Source organism: Ranitomeya variabilis, chromosome 1, assembly GCF_051348905.1.
Source record: "Ranitomeya variabilis isolate aRanVar5 chromosome 1, aRanVar5.hap1, whole genome shotgun sequence".
NCBI classification, from domain to species: domain Eukaryota; kingdom Metazoa; phylum Chordata; class Amphibia; order Anura; family Dendrobatidae; genus Ranitomeya; species Ranitomeya variabilis.
Genome location: NC_135232.1, coordinates 1,167,375,137 through 1,167,392,967, shown reverse-complemented (window position 1 = coordinate 1,167,392,967; position 17,831 = coordinate 1,167,375,137). Strand labels below are relative to the sequence as shown.

Sequence of the window (17,831 nt, the reverse complement as noted above, 5' to 3'; positions counted from 1 at the left end):
CCATGGCATCATGGCTGTCTTTCTCGCAGTCTATGACATTCGCTCACATACCGCGCTGCGATCTCCACTGCTCTCTCTTCTTCTCCCAGCAGGATATAGGTCTTCTCTTCCTCCTTCATGGTGATGAAGTCCGGGAAGAGATGTGAGAGTCTCCTGAAGTGAGTGTCCCTCACTGCTGAGTATTTGGAGCAGTGTAGCAGGAAGTGGGTCTCGTCCCCTATGGCCTCCTGATCACAGTGTTGGCACAGTCTGTAGTGTCTGTAGACTCTGGTACACGGTCAGTTTCTGTGAGCTGCTGATCTCGTTCCTCCAGAACCACCCGGTTGGGTGTGTGTATATGTATATATATATATATATATATATATATATATATATATATATATATATATATATATATATATATATATATATATATATATATATATACAGTACAGAGCAAAACTTTGGACACATCTTCTCATTTAAAGATCTTTCTGTATTTTCATGACTATGAAAATTGTACATTCACACTGAAGGCATCAAAACTATGAATTAACACATGTGGAATTATATACTTAACAAAAAAGTGTGAAACAACTGAAATTATGTCTTATATCCTAGGTTCTTCACAGTAGCCACCTTGTGCTTTGATGGCTGCTTTGCACACTCTTGGCATTCTCTTGATGAGCTTCGAGAGGTAGTCACCGGGAATGGTCTTCCAACAATCGTGAAGGAGTTCCCAGAGATGCTTAGCACTTGTTGGCCCTTTTGCCTTCACTCTGCGGTCCAGCTCACCCCAAACCATCTCGATTGGGTTCAGGTCTGGTGACTGTGGAGGCCAGGTCATCTGGCGTAGCACCCCATCACTCTTCTTCTTGGTCAAATAGCCCTTACACAGCCTGGAGGTGTGTTTGGGGTCATTGTCCTGTTGAAAAATCAATGATGGTCCAACTAAACGCAAACCGGATGGAATAGCATGCCGCTGCAAGATGCTATGGTAGCCGTGCTGGTTCAGTATGCCTTCAATTTTGAATAAATCCCCAACAGTGTCACCAGCAAAGCACCCCCACACCATCACACCTCCTCCTCCATGCTTCACGGTGGGAACCAGGCATGTAGAGTCCATCCGTTCACCTTTTCTGCGTCGCACAAAGACACGGTAGTTGGAACCAAAGATATCAAATTTGGACTCATCAGACCAAAGCACAGATTTCCACTGGTCTAATGTCCATTCCTTGTGTTCTTTAGCCCAAACAAGTCTCTTCTGCTTGTTGCCTGTCCTTAGCAGTGGTTTCCTAGCAGCTATTTTACCATGAAGGCCTGCTGCACAAAGTCTCCTCTTAACAGTTGTTGTAGAGATGTGTCTGCTGCTAGAACTCTGTGTGGCATTGACCTGGTCTCTTATCTGAGCTGCTGTTAACCTGCGATTTCTGAGGCTGGTGACTCGGATAAACTTATCCTCAGAAGCAGAGGTGACTCTTGGTCTTCCTTTCCTGGGGCGGTCCTCATGTGAGCCAGTTTCTTTGTAGCGCTTGATGGTTTTTGCCACTGCACTTGGGGACACTTTCAAAGTTTGCCCAATTTTTCGTACTGACTGACCTTCATTTCTTAAAGTAATGCTGGCCACTCGTTTTTCTTTACTTAGCTGCTTTTTTCTTGCCATGATACAAATTCTAACAGTCTACTCAGTAGGACTATCAGCTGTGTATCCACCAGACTTCTGCACAACACAACTGATGGTCCCAACCCCATTTATAAGGCAAGAAATCCCACTTATTAAACCTGACAGGGCTGTTATGGTTGAACTGGTGGTTAGGAGCACTAGAAATGACCAGATGAGCAAACTAGTAATACAGGACGAGCTCTGGGAAGTGGGAGCTCTGCTGACCGCAACCCCTAATCCTATCACAACTAGAAATAGCCGTGGAGCGTTCCTGACTCTGCCTAGATGCCTCTTCACAGCCTAAGAGCTAACTACCCCTAAAGATAGAAAATACAGCCTACCTTGCCTCAGAGAAATGCCCCAAAGAAATAGGCAGCCCCCACATATATTGACTGTGAGTTAAGATGGAAGTCACAAACACAGAATGAAATCGGTTTCAGCAAAGGAGGCCGGACTGAACTAAACAGACTGAAGATAGAAAAGGTATCTTTGCGGTCAGCATAAAAAACTAACAAAAAACCACGCAGAGTGTTCAAAAGAGAGCACCGCACCGACTCACGGCGCGGTGGTGCCACTCTGCATCCCAGAGCTTCCAGCTAACAAGACAAAATCATAATAGCAAGCTGGACAAAAACATCGTGGTAACAAATAACTAGCAGGGACTTAGCTTTTGCTGAAGTAGACAGGTCATCTGAAAGATCCAAGAGAACTGAACCAGTACTAGGACATTGACAGCTGGCATTGAATAATGATCTGAGTGGAGTTAAATAGAGCAGCCAGCCAAGGCCTAAACGAGGTCAGCTGGAGGAGGAATCTCAGAACCAGCAGCTCCACTAACAGCCACCAGAGGGAGTCTATGGACAGAACTCGCCGAAGTACCATTCATAACCACAGGAGGGAGTTCGAGAACAGAATTCACAACAGTACCCCCCCCCCCCCCCCTTTGAGGAGGGGTCACCGAACCCTCACCAGAGCCTCCAGGCCGATCTGGACAAGCCAAATTAAAGGCACAAACAAGATCGGCAGCATGAACATCAGAGGCAACCACCCAGGAATTATCCTCCTGACCATAGCCCTTCCACTTAACTAGGTACTGAAGTTTCCGTCTCGAAACACGAGAATCCAAAATCTTCTCCACCACATACTCCAACTCCCCCTCAACCAACACCGGGGCAGGAGGATCAACGGAGGGAACCATAGGAGCCACATATCTCCGCAACAACGACCTATGGAACACATTATGGATGGCGAAAGAAGCAGGAAGGTCCAAACGAAATGACACAGGATTAAGAATTTCAGAAATCTTATAAGGACCAATGAAACGAGGCTTAAACTTAGGAGACGAAACCTTCATAGGGACATAACGAGACGACAACCAAACCAAATCCCCAATACGAAGTCGGGGACCAACACAGCGACGGCGGTTAGCAAAACGTTGAGCCTTCTCCTGGGACAACGTCAAATTGTCCACTACATGAGTCCAAATTTGCTGCAACCTGCCCACCACAGAATCCACACCAGGACAGTCCGAAGGCTCAACCTGCCCCGAAGAAAAACGAGGGTGGAAACCAGAATTACAGAAAAAGGGCGAAACCAAAGTGGCCGAGCTGGCCCGATTATTAAGGGCGAACTCAGCCAAAGGCAAGAAGGACACCCAATCATCCTGATCAGCAGAAACAAAACATCTCAGATATGTTTCCAAAGTCTGATTGGTTCGTTCGGTTTGGCCATTTGTCTGAGGATGGAAAGCTGAAGAAAAAGACAAATCAATGCCCATCTTAGCACAAAAGGACCGCCAAAATCTTGAAACAAACTGGGAACCTCTGTCCGACACGATGTTCTCCGGAATGCCATGCAAACGAACCACATGCTGGAAAAACAATGGAACCAAATCAGAGGAGGAAGGCAATTTAGGCAAAGGTACCAAATGGACCATCTTAGAGAAGCGATCACAAACCACCCAGATAACTGACATCCTCTGAGAGACAGGGAGATCTGAAATAAAATCCATGGAAATATGCGTCCAGGGCCTTTTCGGGACCGGCAAGGGCAACAGCAACCCACTGGCACGAGAACAGCAGGGCTTAGCCCGAGCACAAGTCCCACAGGACTGAACAAAAGAACGCACATCTCGTGACAAGGAAGGCCACCAAAAGGATCTAGCCACCAAATCTCTGGTACCAAAGATTCCAGGATGACCAGCCAACACCGAACAATGAACCTCAGAGATAACTCTACTAGTCCATCTATCAGGGACAAACAGCTTCTCCGCTGGGCAACGGTCAGGTCTATCAGCCTGAAACTCCTGCAGCACCCGCCTCAAATCAGGGGAGATGGCAGACAAAACTACCCCCTCTTTGAGAATACCAGCCGGTTCTGGAACTCCTGGAGAATCAGGCACAAAACTTCTTGTAAGGGCATCAGCCTTCACATTCTTAGAACCCAGAAGGTACGAAACCACAAAATTGAAGCGGGAGAAAAACAGCGACCATCGAGCCTGTCTAGGATTCAACCGCTTGGCAGAATCGAGATAAGTCAGATTCTTGTGATCCGTCAAGACCACCACGCGATGCTTGGCTCCCTCAAGCCAATGTCGCCACTCCTCAAACGCCCACTTCATAGCCAACAACTCTCGATTGCCCACATCATAATTGCGCTCAGCAGGCGAAAACTTTCTAGAAAAGAAAGCACATGGTTTCATCACAGAGTCATCAGAACCTCTTTGAGACAAAACAGCCCCTGCTCCAATCTCAGAAGCATCCACCTCGACCTGAAACGGGAGCGAAACATCTGGCTGATACAACACAGGGGCAGAAGAAAAACGACGCTTCAGCTCCTGAAAAGCCTCAACGGCCGCAGAGGACCAATTGACCACATCAGCACCTTTCTTGGTCAAATCAGTCAATGGTTTAACAACACTAGAAAAATTAGCGATGAAGCGACGGTAAAAATTAGCAAAGCCCAGGAATTTCTGTAGGCTCTTCACAGAAGTAGGCTGAGTCCAATCATAAATGGCCTGAACTTTAACAGGATCCATCTCGATAGTAGAAGGGGAAAAAATGAAGCCCAAAAATGAAACCTTCTGAACTCCAAAGAGACATTTAGACCCCTTCACAAACAAGGAATTAGCACGAAGGACCTGGAACACCATTCTGACCTGCTTCACATGAGACTCCCAATTGTCCGAAAAGACCAAAATATCATCCAAATATACAATCATGAATCTATCCAGGTACTTTCGGAAGATGTCATGCATAAAGGACTGAAACACAGATGGAGCATTAGAAAGCCCGAATGGCATCACCAAGTACTCAAAATGGCCCTCGGGCGTATTAAATGCTGTTTTCCATTCGTCGCCCCGTTTAATACGCACAGGATTATACGCCCCTCGAAGATCTATCTTGGTGAACCAGCTAGCCCCCTTAATCCGAGCAAACAAATCAGACAGTAGCGGCAAAGGGTACTGAAATTTGACGGTGATTTTATTGAGAAGGCGGTAATCTATACAAGGTCTCAGAGAACCATCCTTCTTGGCCACAAAAAAGAACCCTGCTCCCAACGGTGACGACGACGGGCGAATATGCCCTTTCTCCAAGGACTCCTTTATATAACTCCGCATTGCAGCGTGTTCTGGCACAGATAAATTGAACAGTCGGCCCTTCGGAAACTTACTACCAGGAATCAAATTAATAGCACAATCACAATCCCTATGAGGAGGTAGGGCACTGGATTTGGGCTCATCAAATACATCCCGGTAATCTGACAAGAACTCAGGTACTTCAGAAGGATGGGAAGACGAAATAGACAACAATGGGACATCCCCATGTACCCCTTGACAACCCCAACTGGATACAGACATTGATTTCCAATCCAATACTGGATTATGGACCTGTAGCCATGGCAAACCCAAAACGACCACATCATGCAGATTATGCAACACCAAAAAGCGAATATCCTCCTGATGTGCAGGAGCCATGCACATGGTCAACTGAGTCCAGTACTGAGGCTTATTCTTGGCCAAAGGTGTAGCATCAATTCCTCTCAATGGAATAGGACACTGTAAGGGCTCCAAGAAAAAAACCACAGCGCCTGGCAAACTCTAAGTCCATCAAATTCAGGGCAGCGCCTGAATCCACAAATGCCATAACAGAATAGGACGACAAAGAGCAAATCAGAGTAACGGACAAAAGGAATTTTGGCTGTTCCGTACCAATGGTGGCAGACCTAGCGAACCGTTTAGTGCGCTTAGGACAATCAGAGATAGCATGAGTGGAGTCACCACAGTAAAAACACAGCCCATTCTGACGTCTGTACTCTTGCCGTTCAGCTCTGGTCAAGGTCCTTTCACATTGCATAGGCTCAGGCCTCTGCTCAGAAAACACCGCCACCTGGTGCACATTTTTGCGCTCACGTTAGCGTCGATCGATCTGAATGGCCAAGGACATCGACTCATTCAGACCAGCAGGCGTGGGGAATCCCACCATAACATCCTTAAGGGCTTCAGAAAGACCCTTTCTGAAAATTGCCGCCAGGGCACACTCATTCCACTGAGTAAGCACAGACCACTTTCTAAACTTCTGACAATATACCTCTGCTTCATCCTGACCCTGACACAAAGCCAGCAAGATTTTCTCTGCCTGATCCACTGAATCTGGTTCATCATAAAGCAATCCAAGCGCCAGAAAAAACGCATCTACATTACACAATGCAGGATCTCCTGGCGCAAGGGAAAATGCCCAGATTTGAGGGTCGCCACGCAGCAAAGAAATAATGATTTTTACTTGCTGAATGGGGCCACCAGAGGAGCGGGGTTTCAAAGCAAAAAACAGTCTACAATTATTTTTGAAATTCAGGAACTTAGATCTATCCCCAGAAAACAAATCAGGAATTGGAATTCTGGGTTCTAACATCGGGTTCTGAACTACATAATCTTGAATGCCTTGTACCCTTGCAGTGAGTTGATCCACACAAGAGGACAGACTTTGAATGTCCATATCTGCACCTGTGTCCTGTACCACCCAGAGATTTAGGGGAAGAGAGAAACAAAACACACTGCAGAGAAAAAAAAATGGTCTCAGAACTTCTCTTATCCCTCTATTGAGATGCATTTAACACTTTATCGGCCAGCTGTACTGTTATGGTTGAACTGGTGGTTAGGAGCACTAGAAATGACCAGATGAGCAAACTAGTAATACAGGACGAGCTCTGGGAAGTGGGAGCTCTGCTGACCGCAACCCCTAATCCTATCACAACAACTAGAAATAGCCGTGGAGCGTTCCTGACTCTGCCTAGATGCCTCTTCATAGCCTAAGAGCTAACTACCCCTAAAGATAGAAAATACAGCCTACCTTGCCTCAGAGAAATGCCCCAAAGAAATAGGCAGCCCCCACATATATTGACTGTGAGTTAAGATGGAAGTCACAAACACAGAATGAAATAGGTTTCAGCAAAGGAGGCCGGACTGAACTAAACAGACTGAAGATAGAAAAGGTATCTTTGCGGTCAGCATAAAAAACTAACAAAAAACCACGCAGAGTGTTCAAAAGAGAGCACCGCACCGACTCACGGTGCAGTGGTGCCACTCTGCATCCCAGAGCTTCCAGCTAACAAGACAAAATCATAATAGCAAGCTGGACAAAAACATCGTGGTAACAAATAAGCTAGCAGGGACTTAGCTTTTGCTGAAGTAGACAGGTCATCTGAAAGATCCAAGAGAACTGAACCAGTACTAGGACATTGACAGCTGGCATCAAGTAATGATCTGAGTGGAGTTAAATAGAGCAGCCAGCCAAGGCCTAAACGAGGTCAGCTGGAGGAGGAACCTCAGAACCAGCAGCTCCACTCACAGCCACCAGAGGGAGTCTATGGACAGAACTCGCCGAAGTACCATTCATAACCACAGGAGGGAGTTCGAGAACAGAATTCACAACACAGGGCCCACCTGTGAAGTGAAAACCATTCCCGGTGACTACCTCTTGAAGCTCATCAAGAGAATGCCAAGAGTGTGCAAAGCAGTCATCAAAGCAAAAGGTGGCTACATTGAAGAACCTAGAATATAAGACATAATTTCAGTTGTTTCACACTTTTTTGTTAAATATATAATTCCACATGTGTGAATTCATAGTTTTGATGCCTTCAGTGTGAATGTACAATGTTCATAGTCATGAAAATACAGAAAAATCTTTAAATGAGAAGGTGTGTCCAAACTTTTGCTCTGTACTGTATGCGGGGGGAGTATATATATGGGGGGATATATATATATATGAGTTAAAAAAGAAAAGCAGCACAAAAGACTGAAAAAAAAATGGTGAACTTTATTGCCTGAACGGCGTGGCGACGTTTCGGATGTAGTGTTTTTTCTCAGCTTGAGAAAGGATACTATATCCGAAACGTCGCCACGCCGTTCAGGCAATAAACTTCACCATTTTTTTTTCAGTCTTTTGTGCTGCTTTCCTTTTTAACTCTATCATTGGAGACCATTGGATTGCTGGTTGGGAGAGCTTTGCACGATATGTGAGTTATTTTTTGGATGCTGTTCCAATTTTTTCCCTATATATATGTATATGTCAACCAAAACAACCTGACAAAAGCCACAATCAGGAAGATGCCAGACGAAGGCCAGGAGAGGTATGTCAGTGTCTGGAGGAACGAGATCAGCAGCTCACAGAAACTGATCATGTACCGGGGCCTACAGAGAGAATACAGACTGGCCCCATATCTGGAGAAACTCCCGGACCCCGCAGATCGCAAGATCCTGAGCCGATATAGACTCAGTGCCCACAGTCTGGCCATCGAATGTGGTCGACACAGGCAGAGCTACAAGCCCAGGGAGGAAAGACTGTGCCAACACTGTGACCTGGAGAATGAGACCCACTTCCTGCTACACTGCCCCAAATACTCAGCAGTGAGGGACACTCACTTCAGGAGACTCTCACATCTCTTCCCAGACTTCATCACCATGAAGGAGGAAGAGAAAACATATATCCTGCTGGGAGAAGAAGAGAGAGCAGTGGAGATAGCAGCGCGGTATGTGAGCGAATGTCATAGACTGCGAGAAAGAGAACTATGATGCCATGGACTTCCTAACCCCCACCCTGTCCCCACTCATTGTCCCCACAGTCCCCACTCATTGTCCCCACAGTCCCCACTCATTGTCCCCACAGTCCCCACTTATTGTCCCCACAGTCCCCACTCATTGTCCCCACAGTCCCCACTCATTGTCCCCACTCATTGTCCCCACAGTCCCCACTCATTGTCCCCACAGTCCCCACTCATTGTCCCCACAGTCCCCACTTATTGTCCCCACAGTCCCCACTCATTGTCCCCACAGTCCCCACTCATTGTCCCCACAGTCCCCACTTATTGTCCCCACATTCCCCACTCATTGTCCCCACTCATTGTCCCCACAGTCCCCACTCATTGTCCCAACAGTCCCCACTCATTGTCCCCACAGTCCCCACTTATTGTCCCCACTCATTGTCCCCACAGTCCCCACTCATTGTCCCCACAGTCCCCACTTATTGTCCCCACAGTCCCCACTCATTGTCCCCACAGTCCCCACTCATTGTCCCCACAGTCCCCACTCATTGTCCCCACAGTCCCCACTCATTGTCCCCACAGTCCCCACTCATTGTCCCCACAGTCCCCACTCATTGTCCCCACTCATTGTCCCCACTCATTGTCCCCACAGTCCCCACTCATTGTCCCCACAGTCCCCACTCATTGTCCCCACAGTCCCCACTCATTGTCCCCACAGTCCCCACTCATTGTCCCCACAGTCCCCACTCATTGTCCCCACAGTCCCCACTCATTGTCCCCACAGTCCCCACTCATTGTCCCCACTCATAGTCCCCACTCATTGTCCCCACTCATTGTCCCCACAGTCCCCACTCATTGTCCCCACAGTCCCCACTCATTGTCCCCACAGTCCCCACTCATTGTCCCCACAGTCCCCACTCATTGTCCCCACAGTCCCCACTCATTGTCCCCACTCATAGTCCCCACTCATTGTCCCCACAGTCCCCACTCATTGTCCCCACTCATTATCCCCACAGTCCCCACTCATTGTCCCCACAGTCCCCACTCATTGTCCCCACAGTCCCCACTCATTGTCCCCACAGTCCCCACTCATTGTCCCCACAGTCCCCACTTATTGTCCCCAGTCCCCACTCATTGTCCCCACAGTCCCCACTCATTGTCCCCACAGTCCCCACTCATTGTCCCCACAGTCCCCACTCATTGTCCCCACTCATTGTCCCCATTGTCCCCACTCATTGTCCCCACAGTCCCCACTTATTGTCCCCACAGTCCCCACTCATTGTCCCCACAGTCCCCACTCATTGTCCCCACTCATTGTCCCCACAGTCCCCACTCATTGTCCCCACTCATTGTCCCCATTGTCCCCACTCATTGTCCCCACAGTCCCCACTTATTGTCCCCACAGTCCCCACTCATTGTCCCCACAGTCCCCACTCATTGTCCCCACTCATTGTCCCCACTCATTGTCCCCACTCATTGTCCCCACAGTCCCCACTCATTGTCCCCACTCATTGTCCCCACTCATTGTCCCCACAGTCCCCACTTATTGTCCCCACAGTCCCCACTCATTGTCCCCACTCATTGTCCCCACTCATTGTCCCCACAGTCCCCACTCATTGTCCCCACAGTCACCACTCCCTGTTCCCTACTAGATACCAGATCTCCTAATACACAGCCATCCTGGAATTGCCCAGCAAGACCGGTATGGAGCTCCCCACTGACACTGCAAACACAACGATCATGGAGCTCATCAACCACCAATCAAGTCATAATGATCCAAAAATATTTTAATAACAAAATAGTTTAAAAAGACATTTAGTGACCTGTATCACGGAGGAGATGTCAGATCAGAGACCTCTGAATACGTGTACAGGTGCACCAAACAATGGCGTCACATCACAGACAGCAAAGCACAGGAAAGAACAATCACAGAATAAAAAAAGGAAGAAAGTTCTGTATAAAGTGACTGCAGTAATCCATAATAAGGGGCAGCACACGCCCTCTTCCCACATAAGTACAGTGGAGCAGCCAAAGTGTCAGACGTTGTTCTAAAGTCAGTGACTGCTCAATCAGGGCGGCCGGGGTCTCCATGAAGAGTTCTTACCCATGTCCACTACAGCTTCCTTCCTACAGCTGACATCGGCCCCCTGTAGCGGGTTCACATCATGGACATGGGTAAGAACTCTTCATGGAGACCCCGGCCCCCCTATTGCCCTGATTGAGCGGTTTCTGACTCACTTTATACAGACCTTTCTTTTTTTATTCTGTGATTGTTCCTTCCTGTGCTTTGCTGTCTGTGATGTGACGCCATTGTTTGGCGCACCTGTACCTGTATTCAGAGGTCTCTGATCTGACATCTCCTCTGTGATACAGGTCACTGTCACAGATCCCTCTCCTTGGTGTCACTAATTCGTCACTTGCCCGCTCTCAGCACGTGACTTGGGTTGTGCCTGCAAGGGTTAATCTATCTCCCCTCTCTCAGTCCAGCATTCAACCTCTGTCCTATGCTGTAATGGGAGCATAAATCACACCCCGACCCAGACCACACACCCAGTTATACACGCTGCCACCACTCACCGAATACACGGGCGATGAGTACCGGAAATATTAATACTACTAATGTCTACCACTCATAAGGCTCACACACCTTAGGCTATGGATTCTTTTAGAACATTCAAGGTTCAACTTGTTAAAGTTTTATGCTTTAATACAAAAAGTTTCAGTGCTTACAGTAAGAAAAAGGTATAAAAATATGATACTAAAAAGACATGCAGGTATGCAAAACAGTATTAAATAAACAGGAGAAAACTTACAGAAATGTCTAACTTTGTTGTCTGCTTTCTGCTCCCTGGGGGGGGGTGAGTATGGAGTTGGTGGAACACATCAGCTTCCGAGGCTGCCCTCACATGTGAACACGTTTTTAGGTATACAGGTCTAATTTATAGCTTTACTCTGGAGGTCAGATTTCTAGACTAGCCCCTCAGGTTAATATCATAATTGCTTGTTTTTGATTGGACCGCGGCCGCGCCCCCCAATGAACATATTATTTGCTCTGAGATTCCCTGTGTAAAGCTTCCCACAGATAGATGGTATCAGGCTGTAATTGACATCTCTCTTCAGAGAGCTAGGAGGTGTCAAATGTTTCCCTTTTTCTTGGTTCCCAGCAGGACCCCCTGGCAAGAGTGGAGACAGTAGTCTGCCTTCTCAAGATATGTATGCTGTGAGGCCTGCAGTTTCAGGACAGATGTTCAACTACTGCTAGTCACACATATAACCCCAGACATATGTCACTACACACATATAGATAGATACATATTTCACCACAATCACTAATTGTCTTATTAAACTATTTTGTTATTAAAATACTTTTTGATCATTATGATTTGATTGGCGGTTGATAAGCTCCATGCTTGTGTCCCCTATTCCCTACTGTACACGTGCTTTGGCAAAGCTAACATTTATTTGGTCCTGCCAATAAAGCTTCTTTGAATTTGAAATATATACTGTATACACCTCCCCAGTTATACGTGGACATACATGTGCTTCTCACAAAATTAGAATATCATAAAGTGAATTTCATTCGGTTCTTCATTACATAAAGTGAATCTCGTATATTCTATAGACTCATAGAGTCATTAAAGAGTGATCTATTTCATGTGTTTATTTCTGTTAATGTTGATGATTATGGCTTACAGCCAATGACAACACAAAAGTCATTATCTCAGTAAATTAGAATACTTTATAACACCAGCTTGAAAAATGATTGTAAAATCCGAAATGTTCCCTACTGAAATGTATGATCAGTAAATGCCCTCAATACTTGGTTGCGGCTCCTTTTGCATCAATTACTGCATCAATGTGGCGTGGCATGGAGGCGATCAGCCTGTGGCGCTGCTGAGAGGTTATGGAAGCCCAGGTTGCTTTGATAGTAGCCTTCAGCTCGTCTGCATTGTTGGTTCTGGTGTCTCATCTTCCTCTTGACAATACTCCATAGATTCTCTATGGGGTTGGGGTCAGCCAAGTTTGCTGCCAATCAAGCCCAGTGATACTGTTGTTTTTACACCAGGTATTGGTACTTTTCGCAGTTTGGACAGGGGCCAAGTCCTGCTGGAGAAAGACATTTCCATCTGCAATAAGCTTGTGGTCAGAGGGAAGCATGAAGTGCTCTACAATGTCCTGGTAGACGGCTGCGCTGACTTTGGTCTTGATAAATACATTGTAATGAGAATATTTGGAGCTAGAGTGACCCGAATACTGGTCTGGTTAGATAGATAAGCTCACAGCGTGTCTAATCATAAGATGAGGCTCTTGAACATAGATTCAGTTATATCATATGAAGTGTGCAATAAACACTCTCTATATACTCGATAAGGAGTCCCAGAACAAATAGGGCTATAGATAAATAGAGAACATTACCTGCTGGCAGAGTAGAATGCAGTGAGCACAAAAAGACCGGGACCAGATACCAGAGCCGAAGGAGAGACCCCCTCACCCCAACGCACGTTTCGCCCTAGCTTCTTCTGGGGTAGGAGAGGTGACCCTTTTGAAATGCCAGGATCCAATTACAAGACGGTGCGGGATGAGGTAAGGTGGCGTCTGGAAGTGTCAGCTGTCTGGAACTTGTTGAGCATTGGGAGCTTGTCCAACTCTAGGTACAGTTCACTTCTGGCGAACGCTCGTTGGAACGCACGGTGGACCGCATGTGCACCCAATATCGATATGCTCTCCAGGTCCTGGGGGTGGTTGACTGTTGTCCCTGAAAGCCGGCAGTGGATATGCTTGCTAGGTCTCAGTGGCGGGTGGCTGTTGTCCCTGGGGCTGGCAGTGGACATGGTCTCCACCATGTCCTGGGATGGGGCTGTTGTTCCTGGAGACAGGCAGTGGATATGGTCTCCATGTCCTGGAGGTGGGGCTGTTGTCCCTGGGTACAGGCAGTGGATATGCTCCCTAGGTCCGGGGGTGGGGCTGTTGTCCCTGGGTACAGGCAGTGGATATGCTCTCTAGGTCCGGGGGTGGGGCTGTTGTCCCTGGGTACAGGCAGTGGATATGTTCTCTTGGTCCGGGAAGGTGGGACTGTTGCCTCTGTGGTCAGGCAGTGGATATGCTCTATAGGTCGGGGGGTGAGACTGTTGTCCCTGGTGGCCGGCAGTAGATATGCTCTCTAGGTCCGGGGGGGAAGGGTGTACTCTTGTCCCTGGGGGCCGGCAGTAGTTATGCTCTCTAGGTCCGGGAAGTGGGTGCCCTTGTCCCTGGGGTCCGGCAGTAGATATGCTCTCTAGGTCCGGGGGGGAGGGGTGTGCTCTTGTCCCTGGGGGCCGGCAGTAGTTATGGTCTCTAGGTCCGGGGGGTAGGGGTGTGCTCTTGTCCCTGGGGGCCGGCAGTAGTTATGGTCTCTAGGGCCGGAAGTGTGTGCTCTTGTCCCTGGGGGCCGGCAGTAGTTATGCTCTCTAGTTCCGGAAGTGGGTGCTCTTGTCCCTGGGGGCCGGCAGTAGTTATGATCTCTAGGCCCGGAAGTGGGTGCTCTTGTCCCTGGGGGCCACCAGTAGTTATGCTCTCTAGGTCCGGGAAGTGGGTGCTCTTGTCTCTGGTGGCCGGCAGTAGTTATGCTCTCTAGGTCCGGGGGGGAGGGGTGTGCTCTTGTCCCTGGGGGCCGGCAGTAGTTATGCTCTCTAGGCCCGGAAGTGGGTGCTCTTGTCCCTGGGGGCCGGCAGTAGTTATGCTCTCTAGGTCCGGGAAGTGGATGCTCTTGTCCCTGGGGGCCGGCAGTAGATATGCTCTCTAGGACCGGTGGGTGGGCGCTCTTGTCCCTGGGGGCCACCAGTAGTTATGCTCTCTAGGTCCAGGGGGTGGGGCTGGTGTCCCTGGGGAATGGCAGTGGCTATGCTCTCTAGGTCCGGTGGGTGGGCTCTTGTCCTTGGGGGCCGCCAGTAGTTATGCTCTTTCGGTCCAGGGCGTGAGGCTGTTGTCCCTGGGGGCCGGCAGTAGTTATGCTCTCTAGGTCCGGGGAGTGGGTGCTCTTGTCCCTGGGTAGTTATGCTCTGTATGTACGGGGGGTGGGACTGTTGTTCTTGGGGACACAGTGAATATGCTCTCTAGGTACCTGTGGGTGGGACTGTTGTTCCTGGGAACAGACAGTGGTTATGCTCTCTGGGTTGGAGGGTAGTTACATTGGTCACTCGCTCTTGCTCTTCTTGTCTCTAGGATCTGTAGCTTCTATGTTGGACGTATCTTGGATCGTATGGAGCCTGCAGGCGTCTCGTCAGAGAATCGGCCACCAGTAGAGGAGGATGTTCTTTCGGATGAGCCGCATCGAGACGAACTGGAACAGAACCCATTTGATGGTCTCCCGTTCTCCTCTCGGTATTACCAGCTGCTCGCCGGGCGGCGTTCCTTGGCCATATGGAGCGTGAAGTACCAGTTCATGGAGAGTCTTCAGGGCAGTCACATTGTCTTGGTGTGTGCCGAACCCGGCGCTGGCAAAAGTACACAGGTAAGTCATCTCCTGTAATCGCATCCAAAGCTGCGAATACTTAGACCACAGGACCTCACCTCTCCCCTGCCTCCAGCAGAGCTGGTGTGTGGAGCAGGTGCCTGAAATGCATCATGGGAGATGGGGAGAAAGCATTGCTTACCATGCAGCTCTGACTGTGACTGGAGCATTCAGTGTTGTGAATACAGCTTTGGATGTGAGTGGAGCTGTGTCTCTAGGAGGAGCCCGTGGGTGGTATCTGACCACCGCAATTTCCTGTTTTGTAAGGTGATGTGGTTTGTGCCCGGCAGGTGCCGCAGTGGTGCGCGGAGTACGCCCTGTCTCTGCAGTTCCGTGAGGGCTGTGTCATCTGCTCCCAGCCTTACCCTACTGCTGCCTTCAGCCTGGCCCTCAGGGTGGCGGACGAGATGGACCTGAATGTGGGTCACGAGGTCGGGTTCTCCATTCCATACGAGGACTGCTCTTCTGCCAACACCATCCTCAGGTATGGAGGGTTTTTGAGAGCACAGGGAGGTCACAAGGACCGCTCACTGGTCGTCAGAGAATGTCAGCCGGAGGTTTGGGTTGGAGCTAGGCCTTTGGTTACGTTTATTAGGGTTGGAGCTAGGCATTTGGTTACGTTTGTTAGGGTTGGAGATAGGCTGTTGTTTAGGTGTGGGGCAAAGGTTGGATGTCTCGAAACAGCCAGGGGATCACGCAGATATCCCACCGCTGCCATCAATTGTCAGGACAATGCATGCGATTGATTGATGATTGATGGACGAGGCCGCGGCGTCATTGTGATCTTCCCAGTGAACGTATAGTTTAGCTACATGTCCGATCCAATACATGGAATATATGTATACTTCGGTACAGTCACTGCCAGCTCCACAATAACCCAAGAAAAACTACTCACTGCCACCACCAGTCGTTTATACCGGCCTATTGGACACTCGTTACAGGCAGTGTATGGCTTCAGGGTGTGGTTTACAGAGCAAGAGGAACAGAGCTATTACATTTTATATATTTAATCCAAAAAATAGAGTTCACTAAATATGTTACAAAAGGGGAACATACAATACAATCGATACATTTGCAGGAAATAAAAGGGGACAAACCAAAGAAAATTACTAGTCCGGATGCCATTGATATGGCGCGGAGCTTAGCGGAGGGGAGCGCTCCTATTGGAAACTGGCGCAGTCCTACAGCGAGCTGTATCTCCCAGCACTGAACAATGATGCTAATTCAGAATCTGCTGGTATTAGAGGGTACGCCCACATACCGCCCCTGGGTGACCTCAGAGGAGGCTGGTCAATGGGATGCAGCTGGGTCACAAAAAATTAGGGGATCCACAACTTTCCAGATATCTTCCCATCTGGAGGTCCCAGGCGAGAGATATTAATACTATATTCTCAGTCGCCCATGACAGCAATACCAGAGAGAGGGAATCCGGAAACCTACAGGATAAAAAGGGCGGTACCTCTCTCCTGCGTCAGTTTGGTTTCCTGTCCCTGACAGGGAACCCTCAAGGATTCGGTACCTGAGATCCGGAGCCGACCAGTGGGGGTATGACGGCGGGGAGGCCCCTGTCATCGCTGGTACGGTGTCCGACGCCGCCGCTTCTGGGTCCGATGGGGCTGCAGATCGCGCGGAGGGGAGCGCGGCTGCATCCCCGGATTGGGGTAGGGGCTTCGGGGACCCGGTGTGCCCTTGCGCCATGCGGAGGCACTTCCTGGTCCAGAGCGGCGGCTCGGTGTGTGAGAGCACCAAGATGGCTGCCGCACTGGATATAGACGCCGACCACTTCCGGGTCCAGGGCAGAGCGCGCATGCGCACTTGAGGCGAGGGGACCAGCGCTTCCCTGGAACGCAGCCCTGGAGGAGGGGGTGAATCGGCGCGCTATTTAAAAAGACCGCTGTGGGAGCGCCCTTTGCTGCATGCAGTCCCAATATGGCGGACAGCGATCAGCAGCTCCAGCCGGCGCAGCCCTTACAGCCGCCGCAGCAGCAGCGTCACCACCAGCGCAAGGCAGATGAGCCAAAAAGAAGGACCTCTGCAGGCACCCGAAGTACCCGCTCCAGGAGCCATTCCACGCCGCAGAGTAAAGCCTCCAATATGTCTAGCCAGCCGACACCATCTACTTCGGGTCTCATACAAGATCCCATATCTCCTCCAGAACCGGTACCTGTGGCTGGCGCAAGATGGGTGAGTGATCTTCGTGAAAGTTCACCAAATAATTGGGGTCCCCTTTTCCATTTATTTTTTAGGCAAGAAAAAAAACGGAGAAAACTAAGCATAGAAACTGCCCCTTATGTGGAGAACAGAACTGGGATAAGAAATTATGCGGTTCCTGTAAAGCACAAGTCCTTTGTGAAGAAACCCCTAGTTTTGCCTCTGAATTACGATCAGTAATAAGATCAGAGGTAGAAACAGCGTTCAAATCCCTTAAAGGGGAGGGGGTTAAGGAAAAAACACCTGTGCCCTAGTCTCACTCCGATTCTTCTAGTTCTGATGAGGGTATGTCACATAGTTACATAGTAACATAGTTAGTAAGGCCGAAAAAAGACATTTGTCCATCCAGTTCAGCCTATATTCCATCATAATAAATCCCCAGATCTACGTCCTTCTACAGAACCTAATAATTGTATGATACAATATTGTTCTGCTCCAGGAAGACATCCA

General features: G+C 48.9%; 1 protein-coding gene across 4 annotated transcripts in view; it reads left to right on the top strand.

Moving 5' to 3' along the window:
* Positions 1–17,831, top strand: part of DQX1 (DEAQ-box RNA dependent ATPase 1) — a 108,862-nt gene that overhangs the window by 20,821 nt on the left and 70,210 nt on the right. For all 4 annotated transcript variants that reach the window (XR_013220134.1, XM_077280478.1, XM_077280477.1 and 1 more), the window contains exons 2-3: positions 14,882–15,170; positions 15,461–15,654. Coding sequence is in view for 3 of the 4 variants with exons in the window: in XM_077280478.1 (XP_077136593.1) it covers positions 14,919–15,170; positions 15,461–15,654 (446 nt within the window). In the remaining variant the exon portion in view is untranslated. The remainder of the gene's footprint in view (positions 1–14,881; positions 15,171–15,460; positions 15,655–17,831) is intronic.